Source organism: Mesocricetus auratus, unplaced genomic scaffold (assembly GCF_017639785.1).
Source record: "Mesocricetus auratus isolate SY011 unplaced genomic scaffold, BCM_Maur_2.0 Super-Scaffold_100007, whole genome shotgun sequence".
Taxonomy (NCBI): Eukaryota; Metazoa; Chordata; class Mammalia; order Rodentia; family Cricetidae; genus Mesocricetus; species Mesocricetus auratus.
Window position 1 is genome coordinate 1,362,634 of NW_024429191.1, and position 23,694 is coordinate 1,386,327.

The window sequence follows — 23,694 nt, forward strand, 5'->3', positions numbered from 1 at the left end:
CTGGAATTGCAGACATGTGACTGTGTTCTAGGCCACATCTCTAGGCCCAAGAATGTTAGCTTTGCAGATGGACATCAAGTACTGCCTGTCCACAGTAGGCAGATGGGCATTATGAGAAAGTGAAGGCACACCCCTTGGCACAGGGCCAGGTTCCGTTGGCACTCACTGTGCTGGATGGAGTCACCCTATCTCCACCTCAAGGGCCACCACAGCCCCACAGCTTTTGAAGTCCTTTCTGTTAGCTCTACATACAGCCCCCCCCCCCGCCCCCACTCCTCAGATCAGCAACTTCTGAGTCTTGACTCTTACTCTCCTACAAAATCCCTGATTCATTGTGGGCTTGGCCCATGAGCAGCAGAGCCTGGGGCCGGCCTGAGGAAAGGTGACTCAGAGGGTTCAGACAGGCCTGGTGGCACAATACTAGTGTGAGTCAGAGAGGCGTCATGCCTGCGCCCATGTGCCTGGGGTCATCATCACCTGACCTCTGGCCTCCTTCTGAGCTGATTCAGATCTTTTGCTGGCAGCCGCCAGGCCCTGAGTCTAGTTCATTCATTGATTCATTTCTTGACCTGCCCATTCATCACTGCCCGGATCGATCACAGGTGCCTCATCCCTGTGACTCCTCAGTGGGTCCAGCCTTCATTCATCACTAATCAGCTTGGTGGCCATTTGCCTGGCATCCTCCTAGCCAGTTACCTACTGTGGGTATCTCCTCCTTGGGCCTGTTGGGGACTGGAGAAGGGGTTGGTATCACCATACACAGAGGGGACACCGAAGCCCTGTGCACAGGCAGTATTCGAGTCCTCTCTGGGTCCTGCCTCTAGAAACAGCATTGGTGCCCAACATGACCCATGAGGACAGGGACCTCAGCAGACAACCTGTGTCCTCTGCTCAGCGCAGCCTTCCTTGAGATCCCCAACAATCCCTGCAGAAGATCCTTCATCCACTCTCAGGGAATCTGGTGGTTGCAGCTCCAGGGTCCTTGGAGGCAGAATTGAGTGGACACAGAATCTAGGAGCCATGCCAACTCCCTGCTGTGCCCAGAGTTGTCTAATCTTTACTCTCATGGGGCCAGTCCTTTCTGGTGGTCCCCAGGCCAGCTCCCTCAGAAGGGAGACTCGTGAGGCCAGTGAACCTGTAGTTCCCACAGGCCTTAATGTGACACATTCTCTACCCAGGTGGGTGATTCTGTGAGTGACACCCTGCAGAGTCTCAGCTTCATGCTAGATTCTTGGCCTGAGCTCACCCAGCCCCCTCCAATTCTACACTGCAGCGGGCCAGCAGGTACCCTTCCTGGACAGGTGTCCCTGCTGTCATACGGGGTCAAGCATTCCTGTATATCACCATCTTCTGTCCAAGTTGCATGGGTCGGGAGAAGGTCATGGCTTGAGGTAACTTCCAGTTCATTTCCCTCTGGTTTTCTTTTCTCTCAGTGACAGCTCAGCAGGAAACACCCGTTATCTGCACAGGGATGGGATTTGGTTCTGGGACTCTCCTCCAAGGAAGCCAAGTCTAAGGATACACACGGGCTGGAGTGTAGCTCAGGGCCAGAGAGCTTGCCCAGTGTTCTAGGGTCCTGGGTTCTATCCACAGCATCACAGAACACAAACAACAAAATTCAAGGATGCCCAAGTCTCCTCTAAGGCATTGAACCTGCTTGGAAGCTACACATGCTCTCTGCAGGCTCTAATCATCTGACTGGCTTAGAATGTCCAGTACAACTCCCATATCAGGGAAAGGGCAGCAATGTGGGATCTATTGGCAGGAAGGGCTTAAAGCAAGCTCACTGCAGTTGGTTGAGCCTGTGGTAGGGGAATCCATGGGTTCTAGGCATGAATGAAACTCTCTTCCTCCTTCCCTCCCTCTCTCCTTCCCTCCCTTCCTAAGATAGGGTCTCAAGTATCCCAGACTGGCCTCTGATTCACTGGGTATCTGAGGATGACCTTGAACACCTTAACCTCCTATCTCTACCTCCCAAGTGCTAGGATCACAGGTGTGCATGCGCTCCCCCCAAAAATATGCCAAGCAAACCCTCTACCCACTGAGCCACATCCCCACGCTTATATATATCTTAGTTTGATTACTGGAAGACACCTTCTAACAGCCTCATTTGGGTAAGGCCCAGGATCTGGGAGAGCCCCACACTTCCTGACTTACATTTCATTTGCAGTCTGGGCAGCAGTATCATAGAGTGTGATACAGATGAGGAAACTGAGGCACAGGAAAAGTTGTGCTACCCAGGAGTGGCAGGAGAAGTCCTGCCAGGTAAGGGAAGGTCTTTGAATCCAGTCTGGCCCACGTCCCATCCCAAAGCCAGAGACTGTGAGTATAGGGCAGGGGCTTTCAGAGCCCTGCCCAACCTTGGCTTTCTGTTCTCAGAAGTGAGCATGCAGCTGGAGATCCCCCTGCACCAGGAGGTCAGTATTAGCTGTGGCCCTTCCTTCTAGGAATGTGCCTCGGAGGTTTATTTTGCTGAAGTGGGCACAGCACAGCACACCCCATGTCCCTAGGCAGAGCAAAGGAATTCACTCCTTAGCCACTGTCTGAGACTAACCATGATTCCATCTTGGAGCCTTTTGTGATCTGGGGAAATTCAGATGGGGTCCCGAGTTTCTAGGTTGTGGGAGTGACAGCCTGGGTTCTAAACCTAGGGGGATGAGGGCCCAGTCCCCACTTTGTCCTGAGCAGCCATGAGGCCTCAGACAGGCTACCTTTCCTCTCTAGCCCTTGGGACTCCCCTCTACACACCAAGGCTGACTGACGGTGGTGCCTGTTGTATGAAATCAGACATAAAGGAGTGTCTTAGGGCAGTTCCAGGCCTCTGCTCCTTCTCTAGTGAAATGACCCCAGGCCCTGAGCCCTACAGGTCTCAGCTCTCCCTTGCTCCCTTGACCTTTAATACTTTGGCCGCCTGGTCCTAAAATGATTGCTTCAGGCCTATACATAACACTCACAGGAGCCCAGGTCCAGGGGAACTTTCTAGCAAAGGTCAGGATTGCTTGAAGAGTAAATTAACTGCAAGAAACTGTCAGGCTGAGGAGCAGACTCTAACATGTCACGCGCCCCAAATTCAAATCTTTCAGTGCTGCCCTTGTGGGCCAACATGGCTGAGAGCTATTACTTAGCCAGTTCAAGTAGTTATTTCTTTTTACTGTTTTTATTTTAGCTTATTTTCAATCTTGTGTACACTTGCATATGTGTGTGAGATGGGTATGCACACGAGTACAAAGGCCCACAGTGTCCTGAGGCCTTGGACCTCCTGGTCCTAGTGTTTCAGGAGGCTGTGAACTGCCTGACATGGGCGCTGGGACTTGGATCCCAGTCCTCTGGAAGAACGATACGTGCTCTTAACCACTAAGCATTGTTCCAACCTCCTGTTGATTTATTTTTGGGACAGGTTCTCACTGTGTAGCCTGGACTTTCCTGGAAATATTCACAGGAATCCTCCTGCCTCTGCCTCCAGAGTGCACCATTCTTCCCTGCTTAACTAGTTGATCTTAAACTCTGAGCTTTGAGAAGCTTGTTCTTACTGCAGACGTGGTCCTGAGACCCTGCTGCAGGCAGGACCGCCATCTGGTAGGCTTCGGTGGCAACTCGGTGAGTATGGTAGAAACTAAACAGAAAGCCACTGTGGTGACTCAGCCTTGTCATCGCAGCAACTGGGAGGCTGAGGCAGGAGGATTAACATCAGTTTGGGACCAGGCTGGACTACAGAGTGAGGTCCTTGGTTACACTAGACACTGTGTCAGTTCAACAAACAAACAAAAAATAAATAAATGAGTTGAGTTTTAGTGTCAGGCTATGCAGGAAGCCCCAAGACTCTTGAAGAGTAGAGGCTGGCAGATGCTTGCACACACCGTCAAATGTGTGGCTGGCAGAGGCTTGCACACACCATCAAATGTGTGGCTGGCAGAGGCTTGCACACACCGTCAAATGTGTGGCTGGCAGAGGCTTGCACACACCATCAAATGTGTGGCTGGCAGATGCTTGCACATACCATCAAATGTGTCTAGCACCCAGTTAGGGACATTTTCTTTCTCAGGATAGGAGCGCTGAGAGGTGGCTACAGGAGGTGGCTTGCTGACTCTAGTTCTTGGTGGCTGAAGGTTGTTCAGGTCCTGCTGGCAGTTCTCTTCCTGGGGAACCAGGTGACCTCAGAAGGGTGGAATGTGGCTTGGAAAGGTCCCTTGCTCTGAGAACCATCCCACTGCCCCCCCCCCTCATCGGGGCCTCTGGTGCTGCAGAGCAGGAGAGAACCTGACTCTGGTTCTGGTGCAGCAGCTGCAGTAACTCCTCCTTGTCCTGTCTGTGGTGACAGTGCGAGGGGCCAGCTTGGATGGGCCAAAGTGTTGGTTGCCTCTGGTGTTCAGAGCATGGGCCATCTGGTTGGAAGTCAGACCCAGACCCATGACTTTAGGTAAGCCCAGTGTGGTGGTTTGAAAGAAAATGGCCCCCAAAGGGAGTGGCACTCTTAGGAGGTGTGGTCTTTTGGGGGGAAGCTTTGGTTTTGTTGGAGGAAGTGTGTCACTGCTGAGGCAGGCTTTGCAGTCTCATATATGCTCAAGCCATGCCTGGTGAGACAGACCACTTCCTGTTGCCACACAAGATGTGGAACTCTCAGCTATCTTTCCAGCACCATGTCTGTCTGCACATTGCCATGCCCCACCATGGTGACAATGGACTAAACCTCTGGAAGTGTAAGTCACCCCAGTGAAATGTTTTCCTTTATAAGAGTGGCCATGGTCATGGCATCTCTTCACAGCAACAGAAACCCTAACTGAGACGCCCAGGGACCCTTGTGTGCCTCAGCTTTCCCCTCTGAGCACAGAGGGGGTAAGAGCGATAATTGTGAGGCTCACAGGCATCTGTGGTACAGTAAATGGGATGGACTGTAGCAACCCACAGAGCACAGGGCTGAGGAGGGGAGCACTTGGTAAAGGCCAGCATTGAGGAGGATGAGGCTGAGACAGAAATGCTGACCCTGGTGCTGAAGATGACAGTGGAGCAGCTGACAAGAGGAAAGATGGAGGGGAAGAAGCCGGTGATGGTGCGTTAGATGCTTTTCTTGGTGCTATGACAAAATGCCTGGGAAAACAACTTAAAGAAAGGTTTCTTTTGTATCAGTTGGACGGTGCAATCCATTTGTGGGTAAGGCAGTAATGAATATGAATCTAGGTATCGCAGGGGTGAGAGGCAGCTGCTCACAGCATATCCACAGCCAGGAAGCAGAGAAGGATGAATGCTTCCTTGCTTTCCTTCTTGTACGAGCAAGGACCCTAGCCCTGGAGATGGTCCACTCACAGTCAGGGTTGGTCTTTCTTGCACAGTCAGATAAGTGGCTCTGACACACCCTTCACTGTCAGTTCGACCAGATGAGATTAACCACTACAGATGGCAATGGTGAAGATGAGGGAGATGCTGATTGTGAAGACAAGGATGAAGTTGATGGACAGGATGACACTTACAATGAGGATGAAGATGGGGACAGTGAAAGTTGGGAGTGGTAACCACACCTTTAATCTCAGCACTCAGGCAGACCTCTGTGGGCCAGCCTGCCCTGCACAGTGAGTTCCAGGACAGCCAGGGCTACACAGAGACTCTGTCTCAAAAAAACAAAACAAAAAGATGGGATGGTGGCACTGGTGGAGACAGAGGTGGCAGCTATGAGGAGTGTATGACTAAGGAAGGAAAGGGTGTGGGCTCAGCTTCCTGGTACCACTCTTATCCCCATCAATGCACAAGGGGGACCCATGAACGGTCTGGCCTGTGATACCCAGCCCCAGGCAACATATTCATGGCCATTTCCTGTGGTCAGAGCCAAGGCAGCCAGCAGTTGAGGGACAGCAGGGTCCCTGTGTAACCATCTGCCACCCTCCTCTGGATGGAGCTGGCAGTTGTATTCTGCGCACAGTCACTTTGGGAAGGAATCTACACTCTGTTTTCAGGAGGATCAGAGGGTCCGAGATATGAAATCACTTGCTCCGAGCCACTTAGAATGTTGGTGGCAGAGGCAAGAGTTGAATCCAGATCTGTGTGTCCTTGTGTGTGTATGAGTGCCCCTGTGTGCTGATGCAGTGCAGGGCCCTACCACACAGATGGGCTTGGACTACAATAGCAGGGCCTCCTAGCCAGCCCCTGGCCTTAGGTTTGCCTAGTCCTACTTCTGCAGGCAAACATCTGAGTGCCTGTGAATACCCACATTATGCATGAGCCTCCCCTGCTCACAGTCCTCCAGGGAAAACCCCAAGTTCCCCCACGGCCTTGCAGGGTCCCGGTCTTCTTAACACACCACCATTGGTGTTCCTCTTCCTTGTGGCTGCCATCTCTCCAGCACCACTGGCACACCCCAAGCCCCTTGCTCTGCTGGGGCACTCTGAACCCCGAATCTAAGTGCCTCCTCCCTCCACCTTCTTGGATCTTGGCTCAGCTGCCCTTTTTTAGCGCCCACTCCCTGACTGCCCAGTTTGGGAGTGCAGCCCCATTGTCTCTCCTTGGCCTGCTTGCCCCCTTCCCGGGCTTTACTGGCTCCTGCACTCATCCATGGATCAGGTGTGCCAGAGAAGCAGTTTCAAGAAAAGATAAAGGGCTGCACAGACTCTCAGCAGTTCCCAGGAATTTGCAGGGTTGGTGCCAACAAGAGTGGTGAGCCTCCAGGCTCCATGAGCGTCCCGCCCCTCACTCTACCCCGTTGTCCAAGTTTCTCCCTGAAGACAAGCACTGGGACAGGAGCATGGAACAGCCTTGCAGACTCACTCACACGGGATGCCAAGGAGTGCACGTGGCTGAGGACAGACCCACTGCTGTAGTGCAGGCTCACCAGTGATGAGGAGCAGCTGAGGCGGGGCACGGAGACTCCCCCACAGGCGTGCAGGAAACGCTGGTTAGCAGGAATTGTTTATGCTTCTCAGGAACTGTGTGGTGGGTAAGTCACTCAGACTCTCTGGTCTGGGCCTCAGTCATTCTTCTGCCTAAAAGACTGCACTTCTAAAGTGGAGAGGGGCGGCACGCACCTTTGACCCCAGCACCCAGGAGACAGAGGCAGGCAGATTGCTATGACTTTGAGGTCGTCATACAGCGATTTCCAGGCCAGTCGGGACTGCACAGTCAAGACCCTGTCTCAGAACAAATAAAACAGAATCATGGAGTCCGGAGACGCAAAGCATTCTGTCTGCTGAGGACCAAGAGGCCAGGATGGTGGGCTCTCCGTGGCTTACACACCAGACCTGCAGCTGGGGTGGCATGAGACCATGGGAATGTGGAGGGCAGAGAGGAGATACTGTGGAGGCTGAGCTACATAGAAGAGGGGGTTGGGCTGAGAACTGGGAGGGGCTAGAAACAGCATTTAAAAGGCTGAGGAGATTCTCTGCTGGACAAATGCTTGCCGCACAAGGAGGAAGGTTTGAATTCCATGCCAGAACTGGTGTAGAAAAAGCCAGGCATGCATTTCGGTGCTCACTTGTAATCCCAGCACTGGAGACAGGTGGATCCCTGGGCCTTCTGGGCCTTGCTGGCCTGCCAGCCTAGCCTACTCGGGTTCCAGGCCAGAGGGAGACCCTATCTTAATAAAAGATGGTGACTGAGGAATGACAGCTGCGGTTGGCCTTTCTTCCCTCCACACATGCACACACAAGAACACACAAACTTGTACCTGTAGGCACATGTACATACATGTACACATGTACATCCACACAGCACTTGGGCCAGCAGGCTGTGATGAGGTGAGCATTTGCCTACACAGCTGGTAGGAATTTCCATAGTCTTATTGTTTTGGAAAGCAATTTGCCCATTTGTAGCTAGAACACCCTGGTGCCTCTCACTCACAGGCCCCAAACCTCCTTACCATGCTGTTTAACCCAGAACCCTGGAGTGCACGCCCTGATCTTGGAGCCCAGGCATCAGACAGCCGTTCAGACATCCTCCCTGGGTGCAGGCGTCTGTGTCACTCTGCCCCTGTCTCTGTTTGGGAATGCCACACTCACTTCTGGTGTGCAGAGAACAGCAGATGGGGGTGTAGGCTAGGCAGGATAGCTATTACACTCTGGGCCTTCAAAGTCCCACAAGTGCTCAGGCTAGGGCACACGTGAGAAGCGGGAGGTCTTCCATCATGGGGCCATGCTCTGGAGGGGACTACGGGATCCTCAGTCTATTTCTCTTTCATTTCCCAGCATGAGATAAGCAGTCATGCTTTGCGACCTTTCCCTGCACAGTATGCTAGGAAAGGAAATAGGGCCCACCACCTCCTGGGCTGGAATTTCAAAGCCCCAGCCATGACAAAACTTCTAGTTTCATAAGCTGACCGCTTCGGGCTTTTGTCACAATATCGGAAAAAGTTCGGGCTGAGTCAGAACGAGGCAGCAAAAGCAGCACTCACGTCCAGTCTCAGGGAACAGTTCACCCGAGGGACATGTCATCGCCCTAGAAGTTGACATGTTCTTTAGAAAGGAAGCTTCCAGTAATAGAGCCATGCTGAGACCAGGGGGCTCTGTGTCCAGGCAGAACATAAATAGACATCCACGATGTAATTCAGTTGTCAAACTGCACAAAGAAAAGTCTGGAGGGAGGTTGGCCAGGCACCAGCTAGGGCTGTCCCTTGATGGTGAGGTCATGGAATCTCAGTTTTCCTAGGAAAATCTTTGCCAACTGACAGCATGGTGTAAGATCTTTCAGTGGCTGGTGGGAGCGAGGGAGTCAACAGGAAAAGCTGAATATGCCCGAGACAGGTGACCATGGCTGCATGTGGAACACAGGGGCAGTTTACTGGAATCTTCTCCTACAAAGACCTGGCCTTCCTCTCACCCTGCCTCAGCCCTGCTTGCCACGTGTGACGTTACTTCCTGAATTTGTCCTGAATTCCTGTATCAATTGCAAGCTGTCTCCCCATGTGGCCTTGGGACACCCTGGTGCCTCTCACTCACAGGCCCCAAACCTCCTTACCATGCTGTTTAACCCAGAACCCTGGAGTGCACGCCCTGATCTTGGAGCCCAGGCATCAGACAGCCGTTCAGATGTCCTCCCTGGGTGCAGGCGTCTGTCTCACTCTGCCCCTGCCTCTGTTTCCTCCGCTCAGCCAGGTCCAACCAGCCAGGAGCTCAAGGTGCAGACTGGACTCAGTGTAAATATGTGTTGTGTTGTAGAGGAACCTAGAGTGTATGTAAGGGGGCAGTCTGCCCTCACTGGACCCACTTCCCAGATGAGGATGTGGAGGGTTGAGAAGGTAGTCACCTGGCCCTTTTCTGCAGGTGGTACAGGTAGGCAGAAGTGGTCTGTCTGTCTGCCTGTCTGTCTGTGAGTAGGCCCTGAATTTCATGAGCACAATAACTTCATCCCTGGAACTCTGCTGAAGCTGGCTCGCAGGTGGCTCTCTGTTAAATGCTTGCTGAACTGAACTGACTCAAGAAGCCTAGATGTCAAATCAGGGACAAGTCAAAGGCCCTCTGATGGCCAGGTAAATAAACAGGACAAGGCAGAATGGAGTAGTATGTAGCCAGGGAAAGAAACAAGGGACTAACAAATGCCACAGCACAGATAAACCTCAAAGGCATGGTGCTGAGGGGAAAAGGCAGACACATGCTATAAGCACACAGTGCAAGATGCCACTCACACGAAAGGTCCAGAACCTGCAGATTGCCAAGACTGGTGGCTGTCAGAGGTGGGGTGGGGGAGCAAGTACTTCATGGGTCAGGGTCCTCTTCTGGGATGAGAAACATGTTCTGGAACTTGACACAGGTGATGGCTGCGTCACATTCAAGGTTGAACTATTTAAGACGTTTGCTACATAACCCAGGCTAGCCTTAAACTCAAATTCCTTCTGCCTCTACCTCCTGAGTGTTGGGATCACAGGTGTGCACTGTCACACTTAGTTTGCACAGTACTAGTGATCAAACCCAGGGTTTTTTTTCATGCTGGGAAGCCCTATACCAGCTGAAGAGGCCAAATAGAACACGTGGGAGTTGTGTCTGACTGGGGGCTACCAGTTTTCAGCCGTGCTCTGATGTGTGTGGCAGATGTGTTTGGGGCCTTGGGGTAACTCCTCACATATCCTTCATGTTCTCAGACCATGCCACCCAAGATCTCCATCCAAGGCTCATTCAGGGACCAACCTAGCCTAGGCAGGGGCAGCTAGAAGGAACAATGACATTATCCAGGACAAACTCTGGCTAGGGCTTGGGACCTGATGCATAGTAGCAGCTCTACAGATCCTCCCACACCTGGATTCAGCTCAACTCTGGTTCCACTGAGGGTCTCTAACAGGTGCCCAACTCCAGAATCCTGTCCTTTTTTTTTCTGGTCCCCACTCCTGCATCTGGGACAGACCATCTTCCCCATGAACCAAACTGGCTGTACTCTGTCCTTTGGGACCCTATGTCAACAAACAATAGGGCTTTGAATGCTGCAAACACTCCAAGAAACAAAAATCCTTTGAGGTATGACAGATGCCAGGAAGTAAAATGGGTATCCCATGTCAGAGGAAAGCTGAGACTCCCCACAGGGGCTCCAGGCCTCAGAACAACCCCTGGGAAGTGACAGAGGAGGAGGTGGGCAGAGGGGGTGGAGAGGAAGAGAGACGGTGCCAAGGTACTGAGATGAACACAGACTGGGGTCTTCCAGTCCAGGGTCCAGGGCTCGGGTGCTACAGTGAGGGCTGGCAGTGACCATGTTGGGCTGCCTAGGTGGGGCTTTCTCCTTGCCTGTGCACCCACAAGTACCTTCCTGGTAAAATGCTGGCACATACACAGCCAGATATGACAGTTAGACTACAGGGTTATGGAAGTCAAGAAGCCAAGTAAGGCAAATGCCCAGAAGAGCTGCTGTGGTATCATAGGCCAAGCTAAAGGGCCTAAGGCCTGAGAGCACTGATATCCCAGATGAAGGAGGATGGGGATTACTTCTGAGTCTTAGGGCTTGGGTAACACCCACACCATCCTTTAGTCAAGTGTTCATCTCTTCTAGAGCCTTCCCACAGGTGTACTCTGAAGTAAAACTACAGCAGAAATCTGGGCAGTTGTAACCCAGTCCAGGCACACTTTAAGGAAACCAGGACCGCTGCCTCCCCCACCCACTTCGATCCCAGCAATCTGGCAGGTAGGGGTGAATGAGGAAGGGTGATTATGACTTAGCCTGCCTAGACCACACAGAGTATTCTCAGAAACTTTAAGGTCCTGGTGTCCATCTGACTGTGACCCTGGGTGACAGGAGAAACTCCTCCTCTGAGGTATGCTAGGTAAAGTGCTTATCCATGAGCTACATTTCCAGATTGATTTTATTTTTCTTTGAGATAGAGTCCTACTAAGTTACCCAGGCTGGCCTTCGACCAGTGATTCCCTGCCTTAGCCTCCTGAGTGGCTGGGATCACAGCTTGGGCAGGGATTCTTCAGATCTTACGTGTCTAGTTGGTTCTAGGTTAAGGTGCTAGTCTGAGCAATGACCTGCTCCATGTCACATGCACAAACAAGGCCCTGCCAGGGAGAGACCCACCCTCTGCTGAGAAGCTGAACTTTGCTTAGCCACTTCCTTCGGGCCATTGGGTCTTAAGCATGGGACAGGACTGCACTGACTGTTTCTGGAGCTAGTACTGTAAGCATTATGGTGGCTCAGATGGAAAGGGATTCTGGCACTTTGGAGTCAGAATACTGAGTGTTACAGCTCAGATGGAAAAGTATTCTGGCACTCAGGAGCCACAGAATACCACATGTCACAGTAAGTGTAGCAGCTTATATCCCTGCTCCGGGGGAAGAGCTTCCCAGTGTAACAGCTCTGCACAAGCAAGGGAGGGCTTCCCCAGCCAAGTTGTACAGTTTGGCTACCCGTCTCCTGGAGTGTAACAACTCCAATTCACTAGGGGATGATTTCCCCCACAAAAGTGTTACAGCCCTGCCCTGCTCTACTCTGCTCTGGCTCCAGCAAAAAGTTGTTACTTCTCTCCTGTGCTCCATTCCTGTGAAAGAAGGTCTCACCCAAACCTCATTCAAAAGATTTATTGGGAGGAAAGAATCCAGGAGAGTGACTGCCCTTTGCCATGGTGGCAAAGGACGGCTGGGCAGTCACAAGCTGAACAGACATAGGGATTCTTAGAGGGTAGTTTTTCCAGGGAGGTTTCCAGGGATTGGCTAGATCTCATGCTCAGGGACTGGTTAGTTTTCTGCTCAGGGGCAGATTTGGCTCAGGTTTCAGGACCAAAGTGTGTTTCTTTCTCTGGTCCTTTTTAGCCTTTTGGCTCTAATTTCAGGGCCAGTGTGTATTTCTTTCACTGGCTCTGATTCTAGGGAAAAAGTGTGTTTCTTTGGCACTGATTTCAGGATCAGGATGTATTTCTTTGGCTCTGCTCAGGGTGTGTTTCATTGGCTGAACCCTTTCCCCTTACAAGTACTGCCTTCAAATGAGCATGGCCTGGGGAACACAGAATCTTTAAAGATGAAAAAGGAAAGCTTTCCAATGCATCTTCCCTGGCAAGCAGACTCTGGAAAATTCTTCCAGCAGTTGCTGGCTGGGCTGGAGAAGGCCTGGATAATAGCAGTGTTAATCTAAGTGAATGAGGCCAAAAGCTGGGATGTCATGGGCATTAAGACACATGAGAACTCAGGTTGAGAATTTAGGATCCAGCCAAAGACTGGCCTTGTCCATTCATCTTCCAGGTACAGAATGTCACACATCAGGTTCTCGGATATTCTATCAATAGACTTGGTCACTCGTGGCCTGGCAGAATTGGGGCACTCTGTTAGAGGGGAGCCGACATAGCTCATGGCATGCTGTTTCCTGCAAGCTGTGCCAGAACATTGCCTTGCATCTGACAGTCCTGAGTTGACTTCTTGAACCACAAGAACAGGGATCTAGTAGAGTCCCACTGTGTAACACGAGTTCTAATAGGCCTTAATAATAAAAGCCCAGAGTCAGATATTGGGAAAATGCTGAGAGATCAGAGAGATGAAGGAGAAAAACCATAGCCACCTTACCTACTCAACTTCCCAGCCAAAAAGAGACTGAGCTCCTGTCTCCTCTCACCTTATCTCTTCCTCTCTCTTCCCAGCCATCTCACTTCCTGTCTGTCTGCACAGACCTCCAGATCTCTACCTTCTGATTTTCAGGCTACCTTTATTTGTTAGAGTATAAACAAGATATTCAACCTACATTTTTCCATTTTTTGTCTAAAATAAAAAAGGTTATAACTAATACAAGAAAAACTATATGCAATATATACAGGCAATAAATACATCAACATTGTCTACTCCAATAAAAATTGACAAATTCAGAGAAGATACTTCATATCTATCCTGTCTTGGTGAGTCCAAGAGGTTGTATTTAATTCACTTTCTATTCTAACTTGCATTACCAAAACTATATTTTTATGTCTCTTAACCTTATACACGTCTCCTTTCTTTAGTGAATTTCTTTTCTGAATCTGGTAATGAGAAAACTCTTCGACTCCATCAGAGACCGAGAAGGAAACAGTACTAACTGAATAAGTAGAAAGTGCAAGAAAGTGACTTCCAAAAAAAGTGAGAAATGACAGAAAAAGTTGACTCCTGGACAGTCATCCAAGGTTCCTTTGCAATATTGGGGCAGCCATCTTTGGCCTACAGGGTTAACATATTTGACAGACTTTTGACTGCTTTCTGTGAAGCAGGATTTTTGAAGGACTGGCCTACTTTGTCTTGGGAAGGTTTGGCAGTCACTGTCTTTGGTGTCCTGCTTGTCCAATTTGGACAGCGTGCTGTCAGCGGTCAAGGAAAGGGCACTTCTTGCCCAGTGGCTTACTTTTGCCACAAGGTAAGTAAACTCCATGTGGAGTTCCTTGGATGCCCATCATCTGCTCTGAAGTAGCTTGGTGCTGCCAGGAGCAGACATGTCTCACTGTCACAAAAAGAAAAAGAACCCATATTATTAAAATATCTTAAATGCCTATTTTTCAGATCTCTGAGTTTTTGAAATGATCTGTCTGTCTAAAATGTATCTATGACCTTGAAGATGCATCTAATATGACTACAAGTTTGATTGTAATGGTTGACTAATTACTAACCTGCATTTTCTTTTTAACCTAAATAGTTGGTAATAATTAGTTTCAAGGGCTAAAAATTTTGCATTACATTGTTAAATGAGTTGCATAAGTATAATACCTTGAAAAAGATTAGAAGTGTATGTAGAGTATGTTCTAGTAAAAATAATCTCAACTTTGTATCAATGTACAAAAAATCCAAGTCAATAGAAAATATTTAAAACTAGTAGTTGATTTTTTGGGTTTAAAAGTAGATTCAATGGGGGCTGGAAAGATGGCTCAGAGGTTAAGAGCACTGACTACACTTTCAGAGGTCCTGAGTTCAATTCCCAGCAACCACATGGTGGCTCACAACCATCTACAATTCAATCTGGTGCCCTCTTCTGGCATGTAGGCAGAACACTGTATATGTAATAAATAAATATATCTTTTAAAAAAAAGTAGATTCAATCATCCACCTTTTTATTCTGTTTCTATATTCCTCCTTTTTCTTTCCATAGTAGATTCAATAATCTACCCTTTTTATACTATCCTATCCATATTCCCCTTTTTTCCTTTCAAAACAAGAACTCTGAATCTAATCTCATTTGTTGAACTATTTCCTGACCATTAGTCATAACAACTTGTAACCAACCACCCTAAACAATGACACATATCCATAACCCATTGAATGACTAAGACCACCCACCCCACCTCTTGGGTATGTGGGTGCTGTAGTATTAAATTTACTTCCTGTTGTCTGGGGGTGATGACATCTTTAGGGGAACCTGAAAAGAAAAATTCGGGTTAATTGTCAAGTCCTGGGAGAGGAAACTGTATCGTTCGTTGTCCAGTCTCTGCATAATGGGACAGTGCAGGGCTTGTCTCAAGTCCTGGCTAGAGTAGTCTGTGAGGCTAGATCATCTCAGTTAGTCACCTCGAAATTGTTCTGAGCAGTTTATAGTCCAAAGCCAATCTTTTGGTGGTGTTTTTCAGCTTAGTGCTATTATCATAGTTCTGGTGGAATCAATATTGTGGGACCCATCATTCTTTTGGAGACTTCAAAAGTCGGTGTTAGACATGGTCATGGTTCACTGCAGAAAACTTAAACATTTTAAATGTCATGTACATAAGATCTCAAAAAGGCTAAAGGATCAATATTTGTTATGTACATCCAGAGTACAAAAACTTAATTCCTTGTTACCTGATAGAGACTCAAATCCAAAATCATGTGCAGGAAGCTATGGAGCCTTTTTCTAGAATTAATTATTACTCTATATTACCATTAATATCATTACAAAAGTTAAAATATACATTAATTTTATGAATTTTGACATCATATGAGATTAGTGGCAATATAATATTCCGATAATTTTTTTCTGTCCCATATTAGGTGGCTCTTCTGACATGAGACAGAGATTTTGAATTCTACTTTAACAAACATGCTTGGGTTTAGAGGAGAGACCCACATTCCAACTCCAAAGCCAGATTTAATTTTTAATTGGACTGGTACTACAAAAAAGACTATGTCTGCAGAGAAAAGCAAAAACTAACATTTGGGAAGATGTATGAAATTGTATTCTGTTGGAGATGTGATATACTAATAGGTCAAATTAACCTTTTTGGGGGACATTTTTCCTGGATGAGTTGTCCTTTATCTTCACTTGTCTCATGTCCAGTGGTCTTCAGATTCCTTAGCTGGATGCCTACATTCTCCTGAAAAGAAAAAAACAAAACACTTTTCCAACCCTAATTGAAAGTTATATCCCTTATGGCAAGTTATATCTGATCAAATGAAAATCATTTGTTAGTTTTATAGGTTAGTTTAGATTGAATGGGCATATTGTATGATTAACTATCACTTCTTCTAATCAAGGGGTGTCTCTTGTTGAAATCTAATCTTTATCAATTTTGATGGTATCCACAGTTTTTCTTCTCCCATGGAAACCCCTTTCCCAAAGTAATACATGTTCTAGTTTCCATTCTGAGGTCAGCACAATTTTCAAGTATACAGGCTGATTTAATTCTGTAGTTTTTTCTATTATACAAGTCTCTCCACAGCTATTATTTCTTTCTCATTAGCATTCAGAAAATTCAAAGTTAATAAAGCATTATGCAATCTATTTCTGGGGGTCTTTATTGTCCCTTTCTATATCCTTTAGAGTTTAACTGCCTGACCTGTAGGATTGTGTGGTATACTTATAACATGCTTTACATTGTAATAAGCAAAACACTGTTTCATTTTACTAGAGACATATGCTGGAGCATCGTCAGTCTTAATTTGTACAGATAGTTCGATGATGGCCATAACTTCTAACAAATGTGTGATTACAGAATCAGCTTTTTTGGAACTCAAAGCAGTTTCCCATTGAAATCCTGAGTAAATGTCAATGGTGTGGTGTACATTTTTTTAATTTTCCAAGTTTTACAAAATGAAACTCATCCATCTGTGAGATTTCATTCCTTTACCCTTTGGGTTATTTCTTGCTGGTAGTGGAGTTTGGGTATATAAAGAAAAAGTAGGGAATTTCCTTATAATTTCTTTGGCTCCAAGATACAAAAATATTCTTTCAAACCTTTGCTATTGACATGGTGTTTTTATGAAATTCTGAGGCCTCCAGTATATTTGATATAAATAGTTGACCAATTTCATTATTACATTGTGCTTGAGAGCCTGGCAGACCTGTATGGAATTGGATATATGATGATTCCTATTCCTGATTATGTCTTGTAACTGAATAAATAATAAAGTCAATACTGTATCATCCGGTATAAATTCAACAGTTTCAATAAGCAAAACAACTCTTTCTGCATATTGCAATTCAGTAACTATGTTGAGAGATTCTGTAAAATCCATTAGTATCATGAGATTAACATATAATTCTGCCTTTTGGACAGGATCATATGGGCTTTGAGCTGCTTAAATTTTTTTTTGATTTGTAACCTGGCTTTCCTGATTTATTTGCATCTGTATAGAATGCAAGAGGCTCCAGATATAGGTATTTCCGGCACTATGCAAGGAAGGATTCAGTTAGTTCTCTTTATAAATTGAATTTATTGCTTTTGGAATATTTGTTGTTCATCTCTACCAAAAGAGTACTGCAAACTCTTTGCCAAGGTTCACTTTCTGTCCATAAACTGTCAATTTCATCATTAGTATAAGGTTCTAATTTCTGTAGGGTTTATTCCTTCTAATAGACAAAGTCTCAATTTCCTTTTTAGAATCAACTCTTTTCCACCTAAGTTTTTAATTTTTTACTCCGTTTATGTGACAAAAAAGATCCATTCTTTTTATCCATATCTTCTCTCTGTATTAAAATTCCTGCAGGAGAATGCTTAGAGGGTAAAATAACCAAAATATAATCAAGCTTTGGATCCAAACAATCCACATGTGCATCCTATAATTTGTTTTACATCAAAGCCAATTCTCTCTTAGCTTCAGCTGATAATTCTCTTGGAATATTTAAGACCTTGCCACTGTCTGAGGTTTTGAACAAATTACTCAGTTCAATATTTTTCTGTTCCAATAGTGTGCCTTAGATAGGAAGTGTCTCCAAGCAATCTTTGAATGTCATTAAGAGTCAGCAATTGATCTCTCCTAATTTGTAATTTTTGGGGTCTAATTTTTGTAGGCCTATTTTATATCCTAAATTGCTAACAGAATCTTTTCTTTGTATTTTTTTCAGGAGCAATTTGCAATCCCCAACAATGTAACTTTTTCTTTACTTTTTCAAACATTCTTTCTAAATTATCTACATTTGGGTCAGCTAGTAGAATATAGTCCATATAACTATATGGCAAATTATAGACTGAGGAAATTGCTTAATTATTATTTCCAATGACTGGCATACAAAATATTGACACAGGGTGCAACTATTTTACATTCCCTATGGGAGAACCTTCCATTGATATCTTTTAACAGGCTGAGAATTATAAGCAGGCACCATGAAAGCAATTTTTTCTCTGTCTTTTTCTTGTAAAGGTACAGTGAAAAAACAATCTTTTAAATCAATAGCTATGAGAGGTCATCCTTTAGGCAATAGAGAAGGAAAAGGAATTCCAGACTGTAGAGAGCCCATTGGTGAAACACCTTATTAGCAGCTCTTAGATCTGTTACCATTCTCCATATTCCAGATTTATTTTTAATAACAAATACAGGATAATTCTAAGGGCTGGTTGACTCCTCTATATGCTGAGCATTTAACTGCTCCTGTACCAGCTCTTCTAAAGCTTGCGGTTTCTCTGTTGTTAAAGACCATTGCTTAACCCATACAGGTTTGTCTTTCAACCATTTTAAAGGTAGGGCTGTTGGTGCCTTTGAAACATCAGCAGCTGTTGTACTCTGTTCTCGTACAACCTGAATGTTTGATGACTGCTCTTTATAATACCATCTAATATTTTTCCCAGAAACATATGTTAAATTATGGTTTGTTTTTGAGATGGGAGGGATGTTAATCTGAGTATTCCATTGCTGTAACAAATCATGTTCAGATAAGTTCATTGCTTTGTGGCCACATATGGTTTTAACTTTCCTCTCTGTCCTTCTGGTCCTATACATGCTACCCATCTCATACTCTGTTTTATCTGAGATAAAGTTCCAATTCCTAAGCCTGAATATTTACTTCCTGAAGAGACCAATTTGGACGCCAAGTTTCTGTTGCAATTATTATGGCATCCACACCTGTGTCTACAAGGCCTTCAATGATAACGCCATTTATTCATATTTTTAATTTTGATCTTTGTTCATTTATACAAGTTTGTCAAAGTATTTGCTTTATGGCTTCTCCTGAATTTTTTATTCTCTCTTCTATATCTTTCCTATTATTCAGAGCAGTATGGTTTCTTATAGTAGACATTAGGTTCTTTAATTGCTCTGGGAAGGAGTTTCCTCCATGGTTATGGGAAATGACTGAACTGAATTTGGCATGGGGCCTGCAAGAGACCTCTCAAAGTGTTTCCCCATTGTTACCTTGATTTTCCCTTGTTGACCTACTTTCATATGTCCAATGCCTGCCTTTGTCACACCTTCTGCATAATTCAGAAGGGCAGGGAATTCTGTTTGAATTATGCTTAGAAAAAACATTGTGTCTATGAACACCCTACCTACAATTCATTGTTAAGTGACCTTGTTTGCCATAATTGAAATACTTGGGTAGATGGAAGTTTCTGTTCTACCCAGTCCTGCAGTTATTTAGTTCCAAATAAATACACGGAGGCTTATATTAATTATAAACTGTTTGGCCAATGGCTCAGTCTTCTTATTGGCTAGCTCTCTCTTAATGATTAACCCATTTCTATTAATCTATGTAGCTCTACATGGTCTTAGCTTATGGGAGAATGTAGAGTAGTTAAAAAAAGCTACATAAAGATAAAATATATACAAAAAGTCAGTATACTGTTATTGTATTGTCTTTAAACTGTTTAACTGCTAAGGAAGGAGCAACAGCTGCTAAAAGATATTTGATTATAGGTGCTGCTGGATTAATCCAACCTATATATTTTAAAAATGCCTTGACTTCAAAATTTAAGTCTAAGGACATGTTACTTTGGAAAAGAGGTTCTACTTTTGTTTCCACAGAATATGAAAAGCTGTGGATTCCTTCCAGACTAATATGGTTTGATTAAACAAGACCCCCTAAAGCAGTGGTCCAGGTGATCTAACATTTAAAAAAGCTGAGATATGCAGCCTTGCAGACTATTATAGCCAGGTTTCTGGGTTTTCGCAGGATCCCCTTGGTATTAACAGTGCTTCAAACAGCAGGAAGCAGTTTGGAGAGAACTATGCTCACATTCCCAAATATTGTTTATAAATGTTTGTTTTCATTTAAATGGGGTTGGTTATAAATGGTTAATGATCACAGTCAATCTCTTTCTTAAAAAAGGAAATATAATATAGAAATAAACACTTTGAATTGGTATGGATTTTGGTTTATTGATACAAATTTAAGGTCAATTTTGTTATATATATATTTCTCCTCTTATTTAGGTATTGTGGCTATATAGCTCACTTAAAAATGTAATGTATGGTTAAATACAGATTATATTCACCTATAATAGCCAAAAGTTACAATTATTTTAATTAGGCTTTCTAGATATACAGAGAAAGACCTATAAAATATGGCATTTAAAATGGTTTATTAGGATTTTTCATGACAATGAGACACAACTGCTCCTGGCAACATCAATTAGGTCAGAGAAGAAGATGGGTATTGAAGAAACTCATTATGGAGTTTGCCTTCAACATGGCAGGGATAGCTATTTAGACAAGAAACTGCTCTTGCCTGGACTGCTTGATAGCACACTGTCCAAACTGGACAAGCAGGTTACAAAGAGAAGTAACTGCTGAACTTGCTAATGACCCTTCAAGGTTCCTGCTTCACCAAAAAGTCTTCCAGACACTCTGGGCCTATAGGCTGAAGAGGGATGCTCCTATGTTACAGAGGAACTTTGGGTGATTGTCCAGGTCATGAGATGTCTCTATCAATTCTAGAGTTTACATATTATCCTTCTGGGGTCTTTGATGGAGTTGAAGACATATAGTTATGATTACAGTTTTCCTTAGTTATGATAAAAGATAAGTTATATATAAAACGTTATAGATTCACAAAGATAGGATAGATAATACAATATTTTCTTTACAGTTTGCTAAATGTCAATGGACTGAATATTGTTAACCATAGTTCTTGCTTGATAGTTTTGTTATACATAATTTTACTATGTTAAGGTTAAAATCTTCCTTTTTGTTTAGGCAGAAAAGAGGAGATGACGGGCAATATGCTGTGAATATATGTTTTTCTTATTGGTTGATGAATAAAGCTACTTTGGCAAATGGACAGACAGGATTTAGCCAGGCAAGAAATCCAAACAGGGATAGAGAAAGGTAGCAGGTGGAGTCAAGAAGATGCCGGGCCGGGTGGTGGTGGTGCACACCTTTAATCCCAGCACTCGGGAGGCAGAGGCAGGCGGATCTCTGTGAGTTTGAGTCCAGGCTGGACTAACAGCCTCCAAAACAATACAGAGAAACCCTGTCTTGTAAAACAAAAAAAACAAAAAAAAAAGGAAAAAAGAAAAAAAAAAGATGCCATGTAGCTACTGGGAAGCTAGGACACCCAGGAATTCTCTGGTAAGCCAAGACTACATGGAGATACATAGATTAATAGAAATGGGTTAATAATTAAGACAGAGGTAGCTAATAAGAAGCCTAAGCCATTGGCCAAATAGCCTATAATTAGTATAAGCTTCTGTCTATTTATTTGGGACTAAATGGCTATGGGACAGGGCGGGACGGAAATTTCCATCTACAATATCCTGCCTGTCCATTGACCAAAACAGCTTTATTTATCAACCAATAAGAGAAACATATTTTCACAGCATAAAGAAGGACATCACCCATCACACTTGACATTTCAATTATTCTTCAAACCTCTGGAAACCACTTCTCTTATCCACACATCATCATGGTCATGAGATTCAATACTGATTGTATCTCAGATCCATTTCTCCAAGGGTGATGATCTTGCCTTTTATAGTCTAATTACCTCTTTGCACTGTCAGTTAGCATTTTCAAAAGCCAGAGATTCAATTATTATTTGTCTAACTTCTGAATCTGGTATCATTCTATTTACTGTGAAGTCAGTCTTTGTAAGAAATTCATAAAGGCTTCTTTTGGGCCCTGTATAACTTTAGTAAATGACCCGATTTTCTTTTCTTTTCTACTTCTTCAGTTCTGTCCCAAGCATTCAAAGGTGCTGTTTGACATAAATCCAGGGCATTTAGAGATTGCATTTGTACATCAGCATAGCCTCCATCTCCAAGAATTTGGTCTCAGATTTCCATACCTCTTGCCGTACTTTGTTGTACAATGGTCTTAGACTCATCTTTCCACCAGGTCCTCTATTGTAACTGAACCAGGCTCCAAGACCACTTTAACCAAGTCTCTCCAGTCTTGAGGGATAATTCTATTTCAAGTTGATCACGATTTTAACATTTGTTTCACAAAAGGTAAATGCATGCCCCAAGAGATTATCACTTTCTTGAATCTCTTTAAATGTAACATTTTTACAGGAGTCTATTTAACTCTTGCACAGCCTTGGGAATACCTGTTATTTGGCAGTTCCTGTAAGGTGACTGTATAAATTAAAGTTGGTTGTTTGAAAACCTTAGGCTGTTTTTCTCTAACCTTAAAATGCAATGCTGAAGTTGGTTTTCCATTAAATCCCTCTGTGTTTGAATATCTCTATGATCTGTTTTATTAATTTTTTTAAAATCTTGTGTCTCATATTAACTTATAAAAACTTAGCACTCATATTAACCAACTATTTTAGTGACAAAACAAAAATGATAAAACTGATGTTTATAATTGACATTACATAAATCCCATTTAAATTAGTTATCTTCTCATTTAATTGTTCCATTTTCAAACAGTCCAGCAAATTATCACAGAGACCTAACTCCTTCCATTGTAATAGTGTGTCCCATTTTTTACTGTGAGAAAAATACTCCCTTTTAAAAAATTAACTCTCTAAGATTTCCCAATTGTGTCACCAAATCTGCTGAGGAAGATTTGGTGTGCAGCATGTCTGATTGAAGAACACAGGCGGTGTGCAGACTGATGGAGACAGGTGCAGCTGCTAGCATGTAATCCTAAGCTGAGAGTGGCAGCCTGAGGAGAGGGGTCTAGGGAAAGCCCACAACCCACAGAGGTGTGGTGGGGAGGAGAGCCAGCTGTCTGAAAAACACTCACGGGATTGTGTGGAAGAAGCAAGTATGGTGGGAGCTGCCTGAAGGCAGAGCCAGCTGGTCTAGGTCAGGTAAGTTGCATGGCGTTTAGAGCCCAGGTACTTTTGGAGTTTGGATGGCAGCTGGAGACTGTTTTAGAGAGGCTACAATAGGAAAATCCCAAACTCTCTCAGAGGCTTGGGGAAAAAAGAAAAGAAAACCTACCCAGGTGGAGTGGTGACTCTGGTGGGAGCCCAGTTTGCAGCTCTGGCCTGTGCTACAAGTCTCTTTCAATGTGGAGTCTCTTTAACAGACAGGGCAGGCATGGGACTTGGTTAAATTTTAAGTAGGTGGGGGTGGGAGAAGGAGGTAGGAGGATCTTGAGTACAAGACCAGCCTTGGTAGACAGTGGGACCTTCTCTCTAAAGATAAAAGATGGAAGGGCTGGGGCACAGTTGGCTCAGTTGGTAAAGCATTTGCCTTGCAAGCATGCAAACCTAAGTTTATCCTAAGAACACAAGTGTGGGGGGGTTGAAAGAAAATGGCCCACAGGGAATGGTGCTGTTAGGAGGCGTGGCCTTGTTGGAGGATGTGTTACTGTAGGGGTAGGCTTTGAGGTCTCCTATGCTGAAGCCACACTCAGTGACACAGTTTACTCCCTGTTGCCTGTGGGTCAAGATGTAGAACTCTCAGTTCTTTCTCCAGTACCATCTCTGTCTAAAGTCACCAAGTTCCAGGACAATGATGATAATGGACTAAACCTCTGAACTGTAAGCCAGCCCCAATGAAGTGTTTTCCTTTATAAGAGTTGCTGTGGTCATGGTGTCTCTTGATAGCAATAGATCCCTAAGTAAGACATCAAGTAAAAAGAAAAAAAAAAGCTGGGAGCAGGGTGATGGTGAACACTTTTAATACCAGCAGTCAGGAGGCAGAGGCAGGTAGATCTCTGAGTTAGAGGTCAGCCTGGTCTACAGAGCAAGTTCCATGACAGCGAGTGCTACACAGAG

The 23,694-nt window shown here is 44.9% G+C and overlaps 1 protein-coding gene across 2 annotated transcripts in view; it reads right to left on the minus strand.

The window, feature by feature from the left end:
- Window positions 1-11,960: 11,960 nt before the first annotated feature.
- The window catches only part of Clec16a (C-type lectin domain containing 16A), a 228,509-nt gene continuing 216,775 nt past the window's right edge, over window positions 11,961-23,694 (minus strand). The window contains exons 25-26 of one of the 2 annotated variants that reach the window (XR_005878100.1): window positions 15,588-15,685; window positions 11,961-13,848 (exon numbers count right to left, since the gene is read on the minus strand). Coding sequence is in view for 1 of the 2 variants with exons in the window: in XM_040748096.1 (XP_040604030.1) it covers window positions 15,639-15,685 (47 nt within the window). In the remaining variant the exon portion in view is untranslated. Of the gene's footprint in view, window positions 13,849-15,059; window positions 15,686-23,694 lie in introns of those variants that run through there. The other variant, XM_040748096.1, reaches the window with a different exon arrangement.